The 21,299-nt window shown below is 43.5% G+C and overlaps 2 protein-coding genes across 7 annotated transcripts in view; one reads left to right on the top strand and one right to left on the bottom strand.

Annotated features, from left to right (window-relative positions):
* Positions 1-7,817, bottom strand: part of TMCO3 (transmembrane and coiled-coil domains 3) — a 47,631-nt gene extending 39,814 nt beyond the window's left edge. The window contains 3 exon segments of the mRNA XM_058548545.1: positions 1,590-2,113; positions 6,048-6,158; positions 7,678-7,817. Of these exon segments, the coding sequence (XP_058404528.1) occupies positions 1,590-2,033 (444 nt within the window). The 5' untranslated portion in view covers positions 2,034-2,113; positions 6,048-6,158; positions 7,678-7,817.
* A 239-nt stretch (positions 7,818-8,056) lies between these two features.
* Positions 8,057-21,299, top strand: part of DCUN1D2 (defective in cullin neddylation 1 domain containing 2) — a 30,698-nt gene continuing 17,455 nt past the window's right edge. Inside the window, exons 1-3 of one of the 6 annotated variants that reach the window (XM_058548539.1) lie at positions 8,057-8,211; positions 14,247-14,463; positions 16,946-17,114. In XM_058548539.1, the coding sequence (XP_058404522.1) occupies positions 8,209-8,211; positions 14,247-14,463; positions 16,946-17,114 (389 nt within the window). In that variant the 5' untranslated portion in view covers positions 8,057-8,208. Of the gene's footprint in view, positions 8,212-8,912; positions 9,310-9,329; positions 11,175-14,042; positions 14,464-16,945; positions 17,115-21,299 lie in introns of those variants that run through there. The other 5 variants (XM_058548543.1, XM_058548540.1, XM_058548544.1 and 2 more) reach the window with 5 other exon arrangements.

Below are 21,299 nucleotides of genomic sequence, written 5' to 3'. Positions count from 1 at the left end.
TACCCACAGTCAAATTCCAAGTTACAAAGGGGAAATTGTTCCAGAAAAATCTGACAGCATTAGTTACTTGGAAAATTGATGGATGGTGCTGGTAACAGTTTAACACACGTATTTTATAAAATCACATTTAAACTCAAGCTAACTTAAATCAATAACCTTACTATTAAAATATTTATTTGCATTTAAAGGGGGGTGGGGCATAGCTGGGACAGAGAAGTCGCAGGCCAGTCCCGGGGCAAGACCTCAACTCCGGGGGCCAGCCCCGTGGCTTAGCGGTTGAGTGCACACGCTCCACTACTGGCGGCCCGGGTTCGGATCCCAGGCGCGCACCCACGCACCGCTTCTCCGGCCATGCTGAGGCCGCGTCCCACATACAGCAACTAGAAGGATGTGCAACTATGACATACAACTATCTACTGGGGCTTTGGGGAAGAAAAAAAGGAGGAGGATTGGCAATAGATGTTAGCTCAGAGCCGGTCTTCCTCAGCAAAAAGAGGAGGATCAGCATGGAAGTTAGCTCAGGGCTGATCTTCCTCACAAAAAAAAAAAAAAAAAGACCTCGACTCCGGGTCACCGCAACGCCTCCAACACAAGGCTGCGGGCTGCCAGTACCTGGACTATCTCAGCTATGGGGCAGGAACCGGCAGTATATGCTGCAATACAGCTCACTCAAGGGCAGGAAGCATGCATGTTTGGATCAATGTCACTCAAACTCACGTTTGTTCTCTACTTCATAGTAAACCTACCTCAAATCAATACCACTAAGTGTCCCTCTTCAAAACCAAGGAGTTTTCACTCCCAACTGTCCAGAGGATCTGGTAAGGCAGGAAGCCCTGTTCAGAGAGCGCGTCCTGGTCTGTTTCTAATGCACATTAACACACAGAAAACAAACCACACGACGGAACCAAGGTGGCTGAAAACCCCGACTGAGCCGTTGGCCCCATGACCATATTTCCACCAAAAATACCTCGCTTTGGTAAAGACAGTTTAATAAGTCTAACTCTTCTCTACTTTTTAAGCTGTGTAGTAATACCATAACCTTTCTGTGGAGATGAAATGATATTTTATATATTTAAAGTACCTGGCACATAATAGATGGCTTAAATGATAGCTTAAAAAATTATATAAATACAGTAATGGTTTTTGCTCAACATTTTAAAAGTATATTCATCAAAATCCTTCATTCAAATGTATACATTTGTTTAAAACTAATTTTAATACTTTTGTTTTCAGTCTATGGACGTTGAAGAAAGTCAACCTTCCCACTAAAAGGAATTCTTGCCAGAAACTCAAGATGTTGACTACAATTACAAAGATACTTATTTCAACAGCAGTGTATTGGGATAAGGTGAGTAACTATTTTAATTACCAGAGATTTCCACAAGAGAGAAAAGCATTGGAGAACAACTCCTCCTGGAAGTGACAAAACGTAACTACACTAAGACATTATTCTAAAGGAAAAGTTCTCCTGCGCGTCCATCCGTGCGCGACTATGAACAGACGCCCCAACGGGCCGACCACACCCGACGAAGCATCAGCACTGTCCCCGTCCTCCCTGCACCTCCACTCTCTGCTCCGAGTGGACTCACCTTTATGGCAGCCTCTCGAAGGGCCTCCAGGCGCTGCCTGCTGCTCTCCTTCATGTTCACCACGTCTCTGTAATCTCCCTGCAGGGCTCTCTGGAGACCATAGATAGCCTGGAAGACTGAATTTTCACTTTCATTCAGCTCTTTTTGGAAAATTTCAAATGTGTGCACCTGAAACAGTCTCTCTTCATCCGACAGGCTGGCATCTCTCTCCACTGCTCTGATTGCATTTTTCAATTTGTTCAGAACAGCGGCTTTTTGGCGAAGAAGCCCGGAGAGCTTTCTGCAACTATCCAGGACCCACTGCCTCCTCTGAGTGACAGCTGCCCCTCTGCCTCGGTGTAACTTGATGGCATGTTTCGCCACCTCTTCGTGCTCCGCAGCATTCGCTATCCAATGAAGTAATGGAAGCAACATCCAGAAGTAATTTTTTTCCAATACCTTCATGGTCCAATTTTAGAGTACAGGGCCAGGCAGTCCAAAGAGTCCTGCTAAGCTGAGATTGCATTTTAGATACACATTTTCAGCTGAAAAAGAGATTTATTGTTATATACAGTTGAATGATGATTCATCACTATCGAGATCACATTTAAAGTATTGAACAATTATATCCAGAAAACTATCACTTTTCTAAAGAAAATGTTATTTTTCCCAGGTTAATATTAACATCTGAACTATTTACTGCACCTAGACTAAAATCAAGCACTCACTGTTAACTGTGGTGTCTAGTAAAGACTTGAGATTAAAGGTTACATCTGAATTTAAAGGCAATTTTTTAAAGGAAAACTCAGCCTCATATATGCACGTCTACCATGTGCAAAAGACAAAAGCCAATTCCATTTAAGAGGGTCCATGTATCAAAGGCCAGAAAATACCGTCAACTTCCCCCATCACAGATCAGCAAACCACCGGGGGAAACACGTTCCATGTCATTCCAGAAACAACATCTTTCAAGCTCCTATTAGCTTGCCCTGCCATATTGTTTGCTTTCCAAAATCATTTGGAATTTTGCCAAATTTCCAAAGTCAGTCTACAGTTAAGTGCTAACAAGATGTCAAGGATAGAAAAAAAAAAATCACAAAATACAACCACATCTGGATCTCTAGGGTGTCATTAAACATTCAAACACTTTCCATCGTCCAAATTCAGGCTCCTTCTCTCCCTCTCTCCAGGAAGACCTCTAGCAGCATGGACCTGATGAGCTGAAGGTTCCGTGCGGGCAGCAGGGGCAGCTGAAACCGTGGGGTCCGAATTACAAAGAGCAGAGGGCAAGGCCGCCCCCAGAGGACAGCAGGATCAGTGTCAGCAAGGTCACTGAGAAAGAACAACCTCAGAGAGAGGACAGCAGAGACTGAAGAAGGAAGAAGTCACAAACGCAAGAGAGGGCCAGGAAGATATGCACTAACAATACCCACTGAACCTGGCGACTAGCACAGGCAGTTATGCCAAAAAAGAAAACTAAACAAAACCGACCATTTACACAGGACTTATGGTTTAAAGGAAACAAACATTAACAGACACCATCGAATCATTCTTAACAGCAGCATCCAGTGGACTATCGTGTCAAGAATTCCCACTCAATAGTCAAATGTACCAACACTTTCCCCACCTGGGGGTCTGTTTACTAAAACATAAGTCTATAATTTCACCGGTCATCCCAATTCTAACAAGTTTAACCTGGTTAAACCCAGGCAAAGCAGATTAGATACAGCAAAAGTAAGAGTGAGGCATTTCTAGAGATAGTGTTCTGGCCAAACAAGAAATAACAGCTGATAGAAGAGGAGACAAAACAGAGCTTGTGAAAAACAAACACAGGAACTCAGCGAAGACTCACAGCCCAGTGAGCCAGGAGGGCTCAGGGCTCCAGGCACTTCAACGGATCTCGAAAAGACCACTACTGGGGAGAATAGAGCGACTCATGCTCAGAATCACAAGCAAAGTCACCAAGAAAAGGCTATGTCCTGGCTCAATATTCTGGTTAAAATGTCAGGAAACTGTTCAATTTCAATGCATTTTTAGATACGTCAGCTCCTAACGTCACATAGAGAGTTCACTTACCTGGAAGAGTTCACTTCCTAACAAGGAGGGTAAACAAGAATGTGCTGTTTGAATCGCTCAATTGTACATTACAGTTTTAATATAAGTAAAAGTTACCACCTTAAAAACAAATAAACGATTAACCAATCATAATGACACCTAGCAATATACCTGATCTGTTATTTTAATGACTCATTTAATTGCTAAGCTTCTACTGCTCCCAGGGAGAGAAAGAATTCAGTTCTTCTGAAGTGCATACTTTCAGTATTTTTCATAACAAAAACAGAAATTTCAGATGCTTCATTTATGCTTCCATTTTCCCCAAAAGATCTCAAAGAGTGATTATTTTATGGATTTCAGACTTTAGAAAAATAACCTCTGTGACTAACACCCCTCTGTTCATCTCTGATTCCTTCTTCAAACAAGTTCCTGAAATTAAATAGTTATCCCTCTACCCATAATACCTAAGGGAGCTATTAATTTTTACGAGAAATCTTTGAGAATTTTAGTTGTAGTCATACTAATATTTCCACTGAAACAAACTTATATCATGCACATGAAATTAAATTATTTCTAGACCTTTAAAATATAGATCACCCCTTTTCCACAAACTATTTCATTTTACCTTCAAACTTGGCTACCAGATCCTAAGGACTACTAAATTGTAGCATGCTTTTTCTAGAGTAAATAGTAAGCATTTTTAGTTTCAGTGTCATTTTGTTATTGTTATTTTTAAGTATAAAAAAGACAATTTGGATTTGTTGTGTTTTTATAATGAATTCTTAAAATTTCTATATCTTAAACTGCTCATACACACAACCTGGGTGGGTCTCAAGGCTGAGTGAGGAGAGCCTATCACACACCGTGTGACTCCATTTATACAACATTCTTGAAATGACAAACTGTAGAGATGGAGAGCAGATGGTGGCGGTCAGGGAGGGGGAGGAGGTGGCTGTGGCTGTGACAAGGCAGCAGGAGGGACCCTGTGGGACAGTGGCCACACAAATCTATACATGTGACAGAATTGCACAGATCTACACACACACACACACACACACACACACACACACACGAATGCATGTAAAACCGGTGCGATCTGAATGAGACGGGTGGACCGTGTCTGTGCAGTCTCCTGCTTATACAGCTTTGCAAGGAGCTACCACTGGGGATAACAGGGTGAAGGGTCTATAGGACTCTCTGTATTATTTCTTACAACTCTATGCGAATCTGTCATCATCTCAGAATAAAGGTTTACGAATGTTGTATGAATGCTCACCATTTCTCACCAAACTCTTATTAGGTGTAATGATCACCATTCACATTGCAGAGCAAGGAAACCATGCCCATGACACTTTTTGTGCTTTAAATGAGGAAATCCCCTAAAACAGAGCCAGAGGTTCTCAGGATGCCTCAGCTACAGTAAAATCCAAGGTTACTTTTCTTTTAGAGCAATAGCAAAATCAATACTCTAGGCACAATCCCTCTCTAAAAGTTTCTATTTATACATATTCTAACATTAATTAAAATATATCTCTCCAACTTTGCCAAATTTCTAATGGGTTTTACTTGTTTTTATAAATGCAGAACAGGAATTCCAAAAATTACTTTAAAATTGATGAGATTATTTGATTAAAAAGAAATATTTGTAATAAACGTCTTAAATAATTTAGAATAAAACAGCAAATGGGTTCACCATTAAGCCTACTCAAAAAAAAAACCTTCCAATACTTTTAATTCACTGCCATTTTACATAAAAATCACATTAGTCTTACTCTATTGAGAATTTTTAGTAATGTAGAAATGTCACATACCATCTATTGGATAAAAAGCTGAAAAGCAAAGCATAATAATGTAGTCTAAGATCAGGCTTTTTCAGAGCAAAGTCACCAAAGGTCAAAATTTCTCCCGTGTACTCTCACTGCGCTCTCAGGACTGTGGTATGATGAGACCATCTCCTTAGACACCTGCTGTTAGGACCCACAGTGCCCTGGAGCCCTAGGGTGACTGGAGTCCCTTCAGGGAATGGGGGAGGGGGGAAGAAGGGGAGGGGAGGCAGAGGGGGAGGGAGGAAGAAGGGGGAAGGGAGGCAGAGGGGGGAGCAACTCTTCGATTTTTTCAATTTTATATAATGGGCTCAAATTTGAAAACCTCGCAGCTCTGCCTCCTAGCCTTCTGCCCACATGTAGCCACAGGACTCTCCATCCTGTCTCTTCCTCAGGACCTTCCAGACCCACGGACTCAGATTTACATGATCCAATTGCTGAAAAAGAATCTAGTTTACTTACCCTCCTAGTGTAGCAGCCACTGTCTGCTGGGCAGAGGCCACTGGGCCAGGCTCTGACACAGCTCTCAGGACAGCCCACCCAGGGTGCCAGCCAATGTCCACTCAGCTGAACTCGGGCCCTAAGTGTGGGGGGTACTGACCTGGTACCAAGTGTGGCCAGCCTGGGGCTAAGGGCAGGAAATTCCGGAGCAGGCAGTGGGGGTGTGGCAGGAACAGGGTTAACGAGTCCGGTACCAGTTATTCAGTTTCCTCTGAAAAAAGGAAAATATGATGATTATTTGTAGTAAATGGTTTAAAATTGGAATTTCTTCGTAACACCACCGACATTTCTAGGTTCAGCACAAAACAGTAACAGAACAGGCAACAAAGGAGGAGCTTGTGGCAAGGTCTCAGGACACCATGAAACCCCCAACAGAAATAAACCACCTCAATCTAATTCGTGGAGGATTTAACTTAAAAAGCATATTTTAAACTTCAACAAATTGACTGATGTAAAGTATACTCCTTAAAAGATAAAGCACTTATCATGCTGTAAGTAGAATTTATGGTTGATTCACATCTAATTAATAAAAGAATTGGACAATGAGTTCAGAAAAGGAGAGAGGAAGGAAAGAGAAAAAATTCGTACGGACATTAAAAAGCTTCAAAGTACGCATTGTTAATTAAAGTCTACAAAAACCAAATACCCTATTAAGTAATCCAGTCACTGAGACACTGCTGTTTCAAAGATTCGTATTATAAGAGAAATTTGGAGGCAGTAAAATGCTTTGATCCAAAGAACGATCAGAAAACCGTAAACGTGAAAAGACGGAGCTACCTTCTACCTAGGTAATTATAGGTATAACGTATGGGTCCACGACCAGGTAGCCCGTGGGCGTCAGAGCAGCACAGCGCTCCCCAGAGAGTTTACAAGATCCACCAGTTTACTGAGGTGCTACCAGGTGAGACCCAGAAAGAACCGAGCGGCAGGCCCGGAGGCTGGCAGTCCACTGCCGGCGTGTGTTCTTCCTCCGGAGGAGCCTGGAGAGGGACGTGGGGGAGAAGAGGGGACTGCATGGAAGGATAAGGAAAAGGCCGATGAGCTGCAGTCCAGAGGGTCTCCCCTTCTTCCCAGGAGCGAGGATCTCCATGACCCCGCTTGTGAGCAGCCGCGGCAGCGGGAACTTCACACCTAAGTGAGGGGGTTCGGCCTGGTCGGGGAGCTGGGAGCCCTTAACTGTGTGGCTCCTTCAGCTGCACCAGGACCCGCATTTCCCCCCACTGCCCCATGCACCCCTGAACCCCCATCGGCGACTGCCAGGCACGTGTGTCCTGAAACGTGTTGGCAGGGGCGCTGAGCAATCTTCCCCAACACACCCCGCAAGACACGCAGGAGGGAAACGGAGAGTGGGGGGCTCGGGGGCCACGGAGAAGACGGAGGGGAGCCCAACGGGGAGGGAGGCCCTTGGAGGGGGAGACCCCTGGGAAGGGGAGACCCCGGGGGAGGGGAGACCCCGGGGGAGGGAGAGACCCCGGGGCAGGGGAGACCCCGGGGGAGGGGGAGACCCCGGGGAGGAGGAGACCCGGGGGAGGGGAGACCCCGGGGGAGGGGGAGACCCCGGGGGAGGGGAGACCCCGGGAGGAGGACCCTGGGAAGGGGAGACCCCGGGAAGGAGCGACTCCGGGATGCGACCCCGGGAGAAGGAGACCCCGGGAAGGAGCCCCCTGGCCCGCACCTCAGCCAGGACAGGAGGCCCCGCGCCTCCCGCCCGAACCCCGCGCAGCGCTCACCTGGACATCCCGGCGAGGCTCTCCGGGCGCCGGGAGCCGAGGGGCGGACAGGGACACGGCTTCCCCGCATCCCTTCCCAGGCGGCGGGGCGGGGCGGGGCGGGGAGGGTCCGGGCCGCCCGCCGCCCTCTCGGGAACGCAGTCTCTGCGGACGCGGCCCAAAAGGAGGCGCGGCCCCTTTAAGAAGGCGGGGCCTGAGTACCGTCTGCCCCGGGCGGCGCGGTGCACGTCGGGATTTGTAGGACGGCGGGGGAGCGCCTGAGTACCGTCTGCCCCCGGGCGGCGCTGTGCAGGTCGGAGTCGGAGGCGGGACGGGGCCTGGGTCCCGCCGGTCCCCGGACGGCGCGGTGCACGCTGGGAGTTGGAGTTCCGCGGGCCGCCCTGTCACCGCCCCCCCCGCGCCGCTCCCGGGGCGGGTGTCCCGGGAGCTGACGCCGAGGACGAGGACGGCGCGGCCAGCCCTGAGCTGAGGCGGCCGGGGCGCCTGCGCAGACGGCCGGGGTCGGAGAGAAGCTGGGGAGCGCGCAGGAGAATGGTAGGTGGCCCGCGGTGTCGCCTTCCGCCCGGCCCCTCCTGCCGCACTCGGGACCCGGGGAGGCCGGGGGTCGGGGGCCGAGGGGAGCAGGGGCCGGGGGTCGGTGGGGTCGGGGGTCAAGGACCAGGGACGGGTGGGGGCCGGGGGCCGGGGCCGGAGAGCGGCGGGGGTGGAGGGTCGGGGGGCCGGGTCGGGGCCCGGGGCCGGGACGCGCCGGCGTGAAGGCCACCGGAGCGGGGGTGGCGCTCCGCCCTCCCTCCGTCGGGCGCCGCGGGGGACCTGCCGGGCGCCCCCGTGCGGGCTGCGGCGCGCCCCGCCGCCGGGCGCGCGGGAGGGGGCAGGGAGGGGCTCCGGCGGACGCGGCGCCCGCGCGGTTTGCGGGGCGGAGCGCGTAGGCGCGCGCAAGCCGGGAGTGTGAGTGCACGCAGGGCCGGGCCAGCCCTGGAGGGTCTGCAGGCAGGCGGTGTGAGGGGCGCGGCCGTGCCTCTGTTCTGTACAACAGCGTGTCGTCAGCAGGACGGGATCGGGTCGGGTCGGGTCGGGTGGGGGCGGCACTGCAGGGGAGGGAGCCCAGCTAGGAAGCTGCTGTAGTCATCCAGCGGGCAGAGGAGAGGCCTGAACCCGAGGTGGGCTGTAGGCATAAGGCGGATGAGAGGAGGGAGGAGGGAGGAGGGAGGGCTTCTACAGAACTGTAGGGAAACGAAGAGTAGAGGGAGGGAAGGGCTCAGCGGTTCCGGCGGGCGTCTGAGCAGGCGCTGATGACCAAACGAGGGAACGTACGAGGAAGAGCGGGTTTGTGCGGGAAGGCGGTGCAGTGGTGAGGCGACAGTAGAGGGCTCACGTAGTCGGTGGGAGACAGATCTGGAGCTCAGAAGAGAGGTGTCTGGAAACGTACAGTTACTGTGAGTGGAAACCGTGGTAATCGATGGGCTTCGTCGTTTATTCACTGAATTCAGAGATTTCTCTGTGCAGGGAAGGTAGTGTGCAAGGTGCTGGGGGTTTGATGGTGAGCAAGACAGACGTGCGTTTGGTACTCATGGAGCTGATGTCCTGGCGGGGGAGACAGACACTAAACACACAGCTATTTTGTTACAGTGGGTAAGTGCTGGGGCGGAGCCTGTGTGGTGGGTTGGGTGACTGATGTCAGATTCCCGGGGCCGCAGAGGTTTAGCCACAGTAATATAGTGTGAGCTGAATTCTGGGGAACAGGTAGGGTGGAAGGGGCAGCTAGATGTGTACAGTACTCCATGAAAGAACAGAATAGGTGTGCTTCACAGGAACGGGAAGATCCACCTGGCTGAAGCACGAGAGCCAGGGAAAAGTGACACAGTAGGAGGCTGGTGAGGGCACTGGAACCAGACTGTGCAGTCTTTTAGGCCCAGGAAGAAAATGCTAGGCTTTGTCCTAATGGTAGTGAGAGGCCAGTGAGAGAGTTTCAAATGGGAGAGATGGTCCAAGAAGAATGCTAGGGGAAGAGTGGAGGCGTGAGGACAGGACTTCAGGGTGGGAAGAGGAGCGGAGAAGGAGGTGAAGGGCTGGTCAGAGAAACAAGAAGAGTAGAAACCACGAGGGGGCGTGGTCAGCAGAGTAGCCAGAAGGCTCTTGACCCTAGTGGAGCAGCTGCACTGCCCAGGCAGGACGCACCCCCTGGGCAGGCAGAGAGCACTCTCTCCAGCTCTTAAGGGGAGCAGGAGCTTCACTTGCAGAAGAGGACTGTGAACCACTGCAGAGGGTGGAGACCCAAGGATGTGGATGGGGACACTTGCATTGAATTCTGCCCCCAGTCTTCTGTGTACAGAAACAGAGCGACCAGGTTTATATAATTGATTTGATCACTGTGGCTGCCTGGCAGCCCCTTGTAAGTTGACCCTAACAGAAGATTCTGTCGTATTAAGTGTCTCTGGAAGGGCGTTTTAAGAATAACCTCTATTTTCATTTTATATATGGTCAGTCCTGGTGCCCAGATTATGTAAGTGATTTCTCACAAAGTCACAGTTAAAATGTTTGAGACTTTTTCCATAGGATAGAAATTTTATTTGATGTTTCTACTGGATTGTCCAGATTTTTATTTCAAGACTTTTGTACATTTTAACAGAGTGAAATAATGAAACATAGAAAGTGCCCCCCCTCTCAAAAGCTGCCATTAGTAGTTTAATTTCCTTGGCGTGGTAATCCTCAATGGAGGCTGTCAGAGCTTGAAGGGAAGGCCCTGGTTCTGCCAGTTCGTGAGCCTTTATTACTTTTACGTGGATTTAGTCTTGTCTCCGTGGACCCAGAGCTTGCTTCTTTTCCCTGTAATTTTTAGTTTATGGGGCTCTTTTTCCTAGAGAGCTTCATGCCGTTCCCCTTTTTACAAATTGCAACTTGACTGTCTTGGTGGGTTTTGGAGGTGAAGCACCTGCAATCTTTAGACTTAACTGTTGCTGATTGTTTTAATCACTGTTGTTTTATGGAGAAACCTCTAAACCTGAAGTCAGATTGTTGCAACTTTGTTGACAATCCCTTCTCTTTCATTCTGGCGGGAGAGGTGTTATGGGCTGAGCTTAGACCGGTGGCTGCTGTTGCTCATTCAGAACCAGCACCTTGGTGCCGCCTCGAGCCTCGAGGTTGTAGGTCTGTCTTGTGACGTTTCGGGCACATGGAGTAGATTGAAGAGGGATCTGTTTGCTCCTGTGACTGCACTTCACCCGCTTTGTACCTTACACAGTGACAGTTCACACCTCTTTGCGTGGCCTGGATCTGTAGACTCCTGTACCTCTTCTTCTAGAGTGTCCAGAAAGTGTTCTCTTTTACACCATTGATATAACTATTTTGTCACATATTAGGAGAGGCTTCAAGAGATGATTGTCAGGAAAAGTACCTGAGGATCAGACATCATTGCATCTCACAAGTGTCTGTCAACCTTTACTTGGTGTGGACTCATCCATCATGTAATGCTGGTGAAGTAATTGAGTTACCTGACAGTATGTTCTCTCTTGATTAATCTTGGAGGTTCTAAGGGTGCTGTGTTGAATATTTTTTTGAGGTGAAATCCACATAACATAAAATTAACTATTTAAAAGTGTGCAGTTCAGTGGCGTTTAGTACACTCTTGGTTGTGCACCACCACAACCTCTATCTAGTTCCAGAACATTTTCATCCCCCCAAAGAAACCCCACACCCATCAGCAGTCACTCCCCATCTCTGTCTTCCCCATCCCCTGGCAGCCACCAGTCTGCTTTCTGTGTCTATGGATCTGCCTATTCTGGATGTTTCATGTAAATGGAGTCATACAATATGTGACCTTTTGTGTCTGACTTCTCTCACTCAGCATAATGTTTTTGAGGTTCATTTACATCATAGCATGTATCAGTACTTCATTCATTTTTATGGCTGAGTTTCATTGTATGTATATGCAGAATTTTGTTTTACCACCATGACAGAATTTTAAAATCTGGCATTGTTGGCAATTTCCATAATAAAGATATCATGGTTATTCCTAATGGTGTAGCATTTTTGGGTAGAACATCTGTCTCTATCTTAAGGTTTCTGAGGTAACCCCTGGCTTTGCGGACCCTCCCTTGGGGAGGCTGTCAACTTCATAAAAGATGCCAGCTTTGTCTTTTGTCAACTTACTGTCACAGTGTATGGCATCTGCCCTAATTTAACGAAATTTGATCTTACCAAAAACTATAACCTTGTAATTTTTGTCTAGTTCTTTTCAAAAGCTTGATTTCAGGAATTAATGTATAGAATATATATTCCATGTATTCCCGTAGAACCTAGATCAGGATTGCAGACTGCAGCCCACATGCTAGCTCCCTGTGTTTGTAAATAAAGTTTTATTGGTGCACAGTGTGCCCACTCATTTGCATATTGTCCGTGGCTGCTTTCACTGCAGTGGCAGAGCTGAGTAGCTGCAACAGAGACCAGGGGCTCCTGATCTAGCTCATCGCTTCTTAACCTGAGTTCCACCTTCCCCTACCCTCTGAGGAACCGATAGATGAATGTAAATGGTCTGTGAAAACTGAAATTTTACATGAAACCACATGCACATGTGTGTACCACATATGTTTTCCTGGAGAGAGGATCCGTGACTTTCATTAGATTCCACAAGGGACCAAAGACCCCAAGTGATCAACAGTCATTGTTCTAAGTAGCCAAAACCTTAATTCCCTGCATTACCCCAGATCAGCAGTTCTCAAACTTGTTAGTCCCAGGTTCCCTACACACTTTAAAAATTTATTGGGACCCCAAGGAGCTTTTGTTTATGTCGGTTGTAGCCATCAATATTTACCCCATTAGAAATTAAAATGGAAAGTTTAAAAATATTTATTTACATATTTAAAAATAACAATAAACCCATTACACATTTACATTACATTACATTTTTGTAAATATCTTTAATGTCTGGCTTCATAAAAGGTAGGTTCTCACATCTGCGTTCAGTCTGTTGTGCTATCACAAGTCATGTAGCCCCTGGAAGCCTCTCTGTGCACCGAAGAGAGTGAGAGGCAGGTAACAGCTTGGAATCATTATACAGGTGGTTTTGTCCTTGTGGAACTCCGAAAGGTCTCAGCCCTGGGGCTCCCAGACCACGCTGGGAGAGCAGTGATTTGGGCTGCCTTGTCGTCTTCTCCTGCCGAATCGTTCTCTGCTATTTGGGCATCAGCACGCATTGAGAGTGCCTTTAAAAAAGCTTCAGAAGTTTGCCCTGCTGTTTGCTGTTGGCGTTTTGGTGAGGAGTTGGTCTGGTACAACGGGGACATTGCGTGTTGGCCTTTCACGAGCAGCCACAGCAGCCACATCCTTCAGGTTTCAGTGCCAGGGGAGCTGGGCCACTGGTAGGTTCTTAAATGGTGCAAACAGATTTTCCGCATTAATCCTATTCTCTTCTTTGCTTTGGCAGCTGGGAAGCTCGGAGCCTAATTTTCACTCCCCTTCAGCTCTTGTGTGGTGTACATGTCTGTCTCTTATCCCTGGCTTTCTCTTTTTCGTTTGTCCCTCTCTATTTCTTCATCTTCATCTTGTTGCCGTTTACATATTTCTGTAAGTTATAACTTATTCTGTGTGTTTCTACAAACTGTCTCATCTTTTTTTGAGCAAGATTGAGTATAATCCTTTTAAGTAAAACTTTTCCCCTTACATTGTTGTGAAAAGCATTAAAGTCTAGTAGATGATAGAGTCTGTTTTGATTTACAGAAATTAGTGAATCACTTTCATTTCTGGTGTCACTGTCATCAAGTTACCTTAAATAAGTAGAAATTTAACCATCCTATATCTGGAAGTATTAAGATGTTATTTTGTTTCGTTATATACTATATATAGTACCGTTACTTGGCAGCTTTGTTATTTACTACCTACCCACACCCTCTGCCCTATTTTTCTATTTTATTTCTCTCATGTACACAGACGTTCAAAAATCATCTTCATTTAGTCATAACAGGCTTTTTGTGCCTGCTTTTGGAACTTTTGTAGATTATTTTTAACACTATTCTTAGTTAAGTATGAGTGTTTTCATCAGTGTGGTTCTGTTGATTTTAAACTGGGAAGAACTTAAAACAATGATGTTTCCACACTGTGAAGCCCTCCTCCTGTCCATTAGAGCCTGCAGTTACTTGAACCAAAGAGGACCCTACAGGTGGCCCAGTGACATGGGCCGGCCTTGGGTAATACCGCCACTTTCACCAGAGGCCGTGGGTGTGACAGAGGGATCCTACTGAGACTTAGAAAAAACGCAATGTGGCACTTCATGTGCAGTGACCTGGGTAGAGATCAAAATGTATTTTCTGTGAAACATTGATTCTCATGATTTTTTGAAGAGTAGACTTTGCACATTTGTTACTATATAGGTGCTGTCGTTTCAATTTTCAGAAGACTGTGCAGTCTGTTTAACTGATGAGGAGCAAGGCTTTGTCTTCCTGTAATTCTGAAGTGAAGTGGAGTCACCCAACAAGAAAAAACTAAGTCCAGTTAAATGATAGGCGTTAGTGACAGAATGCTGAAACAGACCTCTGGATTGGCTTCACTGGCTCTCCTGCTTTTGCATCCCAAAGCATAAGCTTACATCGTCTCAGAAGGACAAGGTCCGCCAGTTTATGGCGTTTACTCAGGCTGGCGAGAGCACTGCCATCTGCTGCTTAACGCAGAATGAGTGGAAACTAGACGTGGCCACAGACACCTTCTTCCAGAACCCAGACTCGTTCCACAAGGACTCCATGAGAAACGCCGTGGACAGGAAGAAGCTGGAGCAGCTGTATAACAGGTACAAAGGTAAGGGGCGGCGTGGCCGCAGGGCAGACAGGAGACAGCTCGCATCCATCTCTGGGGATGGAATGAGGGATGTTTCTTGAATTTCTGATGCCGTGTTCAGAAGACCTCCAAGACGCTGTTCTGTCTCTTCCTGGTGTTCAGCTGCAGAATCCAGTCAGTTCAAATGGACCTTCGACTGTTAATTGATGTGGATTAGGGGTGGGATGAGAAGAGAGGAGTCTAAAGATTGGTTGGCCGTGAGCCATCACCCACTTGTTCAGGGCAGAGGCTGATGTGTGGACGACCAGTGCAGGGAAGTCACTGTCCTGGCCAGGTGGCTACAGCTGCTAACACAGCGCTTTTCCCAAGCACTTCCGTTTAGGCTGGAGTATTTGTGGCAAGAAGGTTGTTTAAGAACACTACCAAATCATGAAAACAATTGTGACATGAGGGTAAAAGCTGTCCTTCTCTTAACACCGTGTGGAGTGTTGTGGCACTGAGACAACTTCAGGGGTGGGAAGAGCTCTTAGCGAAGGGACCCTGTGCTGTGCACTGGGGACAGTTGTTATTTTTATTGAAATCAGCACTTAGGTGTAGCTCTCCCTGTCAAAGTACAGTCACGCTGCAAAGACACGTCTGTTTGACGAGCAAGTTCAGGTCACATCACTCAGCAGGCTTTACAATCTCATATCGAATGTCACATCTGTGCTGTAACTCGAGAAGCAGCAACGACTCAAGAGTTGGCTTATTTTTTCTTTCTAGCAGTTTCTAAGGTTAATCTGATATTTCCAAAACTTACCAAAAAAACGCTAAAAACCAAAACCCCTTATTTAAACAAATATTAACCCAAACGAAATCGCTCCTTTGGCTTTAAATTCTTTATTTTCATTTTTTACTTTTGAAAATACTGTGTATATGTTTTAATCTATTTAGATCTGAAAAATGGATTGAAAATTGCATTCTTTTTTTTAAAAATATTATGATTCAGAAACATATTCTGTGGTTAAAACAACGCCAGATTGGTACTTGTTACAGTTCTCAAAAAATAAATATCGTGTTTAAGCTTTCATATGCTTTAAATTTTTTTGGCTAAGTCAATTGTTGAGCTAATTTTGTAAGTCATATGCTATGCAGATTTTTAAAGTTATTCAAATATATGCAGCTACCTTTGAAAAAAACGTGTTTATATAAGGAGAAGTTGTCTTTATTCTTTAGTTTAAACTTCATCCTTTCATCATTTAATTTTATTCATGCAATTCTAGTCATTTAAAGTAGATAGAAGGTACAATCATTTTGGGCTCTAAAAATAAATATATAGTTCAAAGACTATTGACAAATATAGTGTTGGTTATTACATTAATGTATACAAATCAGAGTACTTCCAAAATTACTTTAAAATAGCCAATATTATTGTAGATGAAATTTACTGAGATGGCTTGTTAGGTGAGAGCATTATAGACCAACGTTTCTACTATCCTGAAGATCTGTCATGTTAGGAGCCCAGAACTGAATGAGAACGGTGGGAATGTTTTACAGAACCCTTGTCCCATAGGCCCACGGCTTCCATTGTTCTAATACAGGAGAACAGAAGTAGAAGGATGTTTGTGGTTTCATTCATTTAATTTATGTCATCAGTTTTTCTTTGGTAACAACATATGTATAAAAATGTAGTATATAGTACTTAAATGACCAAAGTTAAATTTTATTTGATGGAAAAAAAGTTTATCACATTTATCTTTATTTGAGCAGAGGAGCTACAAGTTTTCTATTTGCACCTTCTAAACCGAGAGAGTGAACACATACGTTATGATACTATCTTAGGATACACACAATCTGTCTGAAATTACTACACCTAGTTTGGTGAGGTCTTGCTGGGATCCTTTTAATAGATTTTACTGTTTGATTTTCTGATAGAGAATGCCAAGTTCCTTAATTTTATTTCTAAACCAGAAATGGGGGGACGGGGAAGCCTGAATTTCTAAGCTGTTAAAAGTAGATGCATAAACTAAATGATTTTGAAAAATAAACATTGTACAATAGCATTAGAACTATAGCAAATGAAATTACTTTTAAAAGAAAAACTCAGTCTTTCTTTTGCTTCAGCAGGGTTGTGATAAAAACTTAAAATGTTGTTAACTCTTCCAATGCAGTATTTTTTGTAGCAGTTTACATTTGGGCAAACTAAAATTCTATAAACTTGAATTTTTATTTAATTTAGGGAAATGAAAGTTTTTCTTAATGATGAAGTCTTCTCAAAGAAGTTTCAATGATTTTTTCCCCCCCTAAAACCCAGAAACCTAGATTTTTACAATGGGAGTATGTTTTGGATCAATTATTATTTGTTGCTGTTTCTTTCATATGTCGTAGAACATTGCAGTCCACTGATGGATGTATTTGAAACATGCTTGCTGGAACTATGTAGTAGAGGTATGATTCTACCTAACCATTTCAGTAAGATGTTTAAAAATAATGTAACTTCTTTTTCCCTTAATTTTAACTGTAGACCCACAAGATGAAAATAAAATTGGAATTGATGGGATTCAACAGTTTTGTGATGATTTAAGCCTCGATCCTGCCAGTATCAGCGTTTTGGTTATAGCATGGAAATTCAGGGCAGCGACTCAATGTGAATTTAGCAAAAAGGAATTTGTAGATGGCATGACAGAGCTTGGGTAAGTAAATTGGTCTCAATTTAAATTTTTTCAGATTGGAAGATACTTTCAACATTAATTATTTTTCAGCACCCTGTAAAATTGGTTTCATGTCAATTCATTTTCTTTGTGTATCTTACGAATTTCTTATGCATCTGCACCATTAAGCCTTTGGTTTCCTTATAAATTCCAGTTTAAGTTTTATTTAATGTTTTTATTCAGATTAATCCCTTTTGTAACTTATTTTCTTCTTTGTAATTTTTTCCCTTCCAGTTTTGAATTGACAGTAAATATCAGGGTGTTTTTGTTTGTTTTCAGCCATTTATTTCATAATACTCTTTACTAAATGTATAATTTATTGTGTTGCTCTATTAAACACTAATAAACTTTTTTTTTTTTTCCTTGTAACTCTTCTCTGTTCTACTTACCGGGCTGGGACAAAAGCTTTGTTAATAACTTAGGATGTTTCTTGCTTGGTCAGATGAGTCAGAGAAGCAGATGAAAAGTGCACAACACAATGTCTTTTGGTCAGTGAGTTATTAAACTGTTTCATGAGGTGATGTAAAAGCCAGTGTGCTTGACTTGCTGATATGCTGGCATTTCAGTGTTGACAACTTAAACGAGCTTATGTTTAGCTGCTGAAGGAGCTTGAAAGCCTAAGGCGAACGTGTTCTTAAGGCATGTGCTTACAGCATCCCGGGGAAAAAAAGAGAGCATTTGTTGTTTCCACTAAACTGATGAATCTGTTATATTTGTCGGCCTTGTCTGTTTAGATGATGAACTCTACAAGAATTTCTTTATGTCTAATACTGTCTTCTCATATTCCTGGTGGTTGTATAAAACCAACCAAACAAAAGATATCATTATGACAATGGTATAACAGCATGTTTCTTCATGTTCTTTGCACCTAGGAAAGCCTAGATGAAATTACCAGTGCTTTCAGGGTGGAAAACACCTATTAACAAAGCATTCAGTTGGCATTGTACTATACATTATCCCATCTGTTAAAATCTCCCCAAAATAGAGATTTTGGAAATAAGTGCTTCATATAGAAACACTTACTGGCATTTCTTAGGCATTGTCTAGGAATAGGTTGTACAAGTAAATTTTTAAAATTCCTGTCTATTATCCTATTAAGTGTCATAACTTTAAAAAACATATTTTAAAGATTTGAGAGTGAATCTTGCCAAAATGTGTTAGATAATATCGTGCCATCTTGTATGGACTACAGTCATGCACCAAATAAAGACATTTCGGTCAGTGATGGACCACATGTAGGACGGTGGTCCCATAAGATTAGGACCATAGAGCCTAGATGTGTAGTAGGCTGTACCATCTAGGTTTGTGTAAGTACACTCTGTGATGTTCACACAATGACAACATTGCCTAACGATGCGTTTCTCAGAACGTGTCCCCATCATTAGGTGATACATGACTCTATACAGAATGTAATTTTAGGTTACAAGTGAATGATGTTAATGGTACTGCTCTCCACATCTCACAGGGCAGTTAAAAGTAAAAGTATTTTGTAAATATTAAAGTGCCACATGCTAAAGTATTATTAATGTGTTGGTAAACTATGTTATAGAGATAACTTCAGTGCTTGTAGGACTGTACAGAACTGTTTGCTTCTAGTCTAAATAGCACTCAGCTTTAAAAAATACTTTGGCTTTTGCATCTGCTCTATTATTTTTTTTTGACGCTTTTTCCAGGCTTTTATCTCTTGACTGTGGTTAGAGTCCCCGCCTTTAACCGTTAATCCTACCTCCTTTCATTGGGGTATGAGGATTCTTAAGGAAACTGAGCAAATTTATAAAATACTTTGACATCTTTGTAGAAACAGAGAAGTTGACTGTATGTGTGGATCTGTTTCTAGATTCTCTCTTATATTCCAGGGGTCTTTTTATCTATTCTTAATCCAACACCACATAGTCTTGATTATTGTAGCCTGAGAGTAAATCTTGAAATGCAGTAGTAAAGTCTTCCTACTTTGTTCATCTATTTCAAGATTGTTATTCAATTTTTATTATTAAAGTGGAGGAAAGAAGAGTCTTTTCAACAAATGATGCTAAAACAACTGGGTAAACATGAAAAAATTTAACCTCAATCCTTATTTCATACCATACATAAAAATTAATTTGGGCTACATTATAGACCTGTACCAGAAATTTAAAACTATAAAGTTTTAGACAAAACCTAGGAGAATATCTTTGTGACCTTGGGTTAAGCAACACTTTAGAGAAGACAAAAACACTAAGCATAAAGGAAAAAATTGGTAAATTGGACTTCATCAAAGTTAAAAACTTCTGTACTGTTAAAATGGCAAAAAACAGTGGGAGAAAATATTTGCTCTCTCTCTGTATACCTTATCATCACTATAAAAATAGTAGGAGAACACATAATTTATATATAATTTCTCAATACTAGAGCGGAGAATAAAATAATAAATTCAGTTCAAAAGAATGCAAGAAAAAAACAACACAAGGAAAATTAGCAGGACAGATAGCAAGCAAGTGATAAAATCGAGGATTTAAACCCAAATATGCCAAGCATTTATGTAATTATATTAAATGTAAGCAAACTAAATGTTAGATGGATTTTAAAAAATCAACTCAGCTATCATGTATACTGTTTACAATAGATACCACTAAAACATAAGGGCACAGAACAATTTGAAGGACAGAAGTCGATGTATTACGTAAACATTAACCAAAAAAAAGCTGGTATGGCTATGTTAATATTAAAATAAGCTTTAAGGCAAAAGCAAGTATAAAGATAATGAAGGATATTTCGTAGTGATAAGAGGTTTATTTCACCAGGAAGGCAATAGTTTATTTAAAGCAAAAAGAAACACTACAAAGAGAAAGATACAAATCTACGATCAAAGTGGAGAATTCTCACGGACCTCTTACCAGCTGATAAAATGAGCAGATGAAAAATCAGTAAGGAAATAGAAGATTTGGACAACACAACAAATGGCCTAATGGGCATATTTAGAGCATTGCCTTCAATGTTGAAGAATACATATTCTTTTCAAAAAGACACATAGGACATTTATAACTATTGACCATAAACTGGGCATAAAGTAAGTTGCAACAATTTCAAAGGATTGAAATAATATAGGGTATGTTTTCTGACCACAATACAGTTAAGCTAGGAACATAAGATAGATAGAACGAACAAAAAGATAACTAGATAGGTTGAAATATGTGTGGATATTGTATACCTCTGAAAAACCCTTGGGTTGAGAAAGAAGTTACAAGGGAAATTAGAAAGTATTTTGAGTGATGAAGAAAACACTACATATGAAAACTTAACGCCCCCGGCCAAGTGGTGTAGCGGTTAAGTTCGCGCTTTCCACCGGCCAAGTGGTGTAGCGGTTAAGTTCGCGCTTTCCACTTCCGCGGCCCGGGGTTTGCAGGTTCGGATCCCGGGTGTGGACCGACGCACAGCTTGTCAAGCCATGCTGTGGCAGTGTCCCGTATAAAGTAGAGGAAGATGGGAACAGATGTTAGCTCAAGGCCAATCTTCCTCAGCAAAAAGAGGAGGATTAGCAACGGATGTTAGCTCAGGGCTAATCTTTCTGACAAAAAAAAAAAAATTACAGAATTCAGCTTTTTAAGTGCAAATTTTAGAAAGAAGGAAAAGTTGAAAATCAGTAAGGAAAGCATCCATCTCTAGAAGCTGGAAATTAAACTCAAAGAATGTAGAAGAAGAAATTAATTTTTTTAAACAGGCAATAATTTAATGAAATAGAAAAGTAGTTGTCAGTAGAAAGGATCCATAAAGCCAGGAACTTATTATTTGAAAAGACTTATAAAAGTAATAAATAACAACCAGTAAAAAAGAGAAGGATATCACTGTAGCTCCTACAGACATTCAGGATAAGAGTGTGTTATGAACACTTTATGCTAGTAAATTTGAAGACTTAGGTGAAATAGGGAAATTCTTTTAAAAATACAACTTACACGTGAAGAAATAGTTCTTTAACTCTTAAAGAATTTGAACTTGTAATTTAAAAATCTTTTCAAAGGGAAAACTCTTGGCCGGGATTGGTTCATAGTATATCCTACCAAGCATTTAATGAAGAGAATAACACCAATTGTACACAACCTTCTCCAGAGAAGAGAGGAAGAGATACTCCCCAATTTGTTTTGAGGCCAGCACAGCCTGGCTAACAAAACCTAGAAAGGACGTTTTGAGAAT

Source organism: Diceros bicornis, chromosome 9 (assembly GCF_020826845.1).
Source record: "Diceros bicornis minor isolate mBicDic1 chromosome 9, mDicBic1.mat.cur, whole genome shotgun sequence".
Lineage (NCBI taxonomy): Eukaryota > Metazoa > Chordata > Mammalia > Perissodactyla > Rhinocerotidae > Diceros > Diceros bicornis.
The sequence above is the reverse complement of the archived record's forward strand: the minus strand, read 5'-3'. Positions and strand labels throughout refer to the sequence as shown.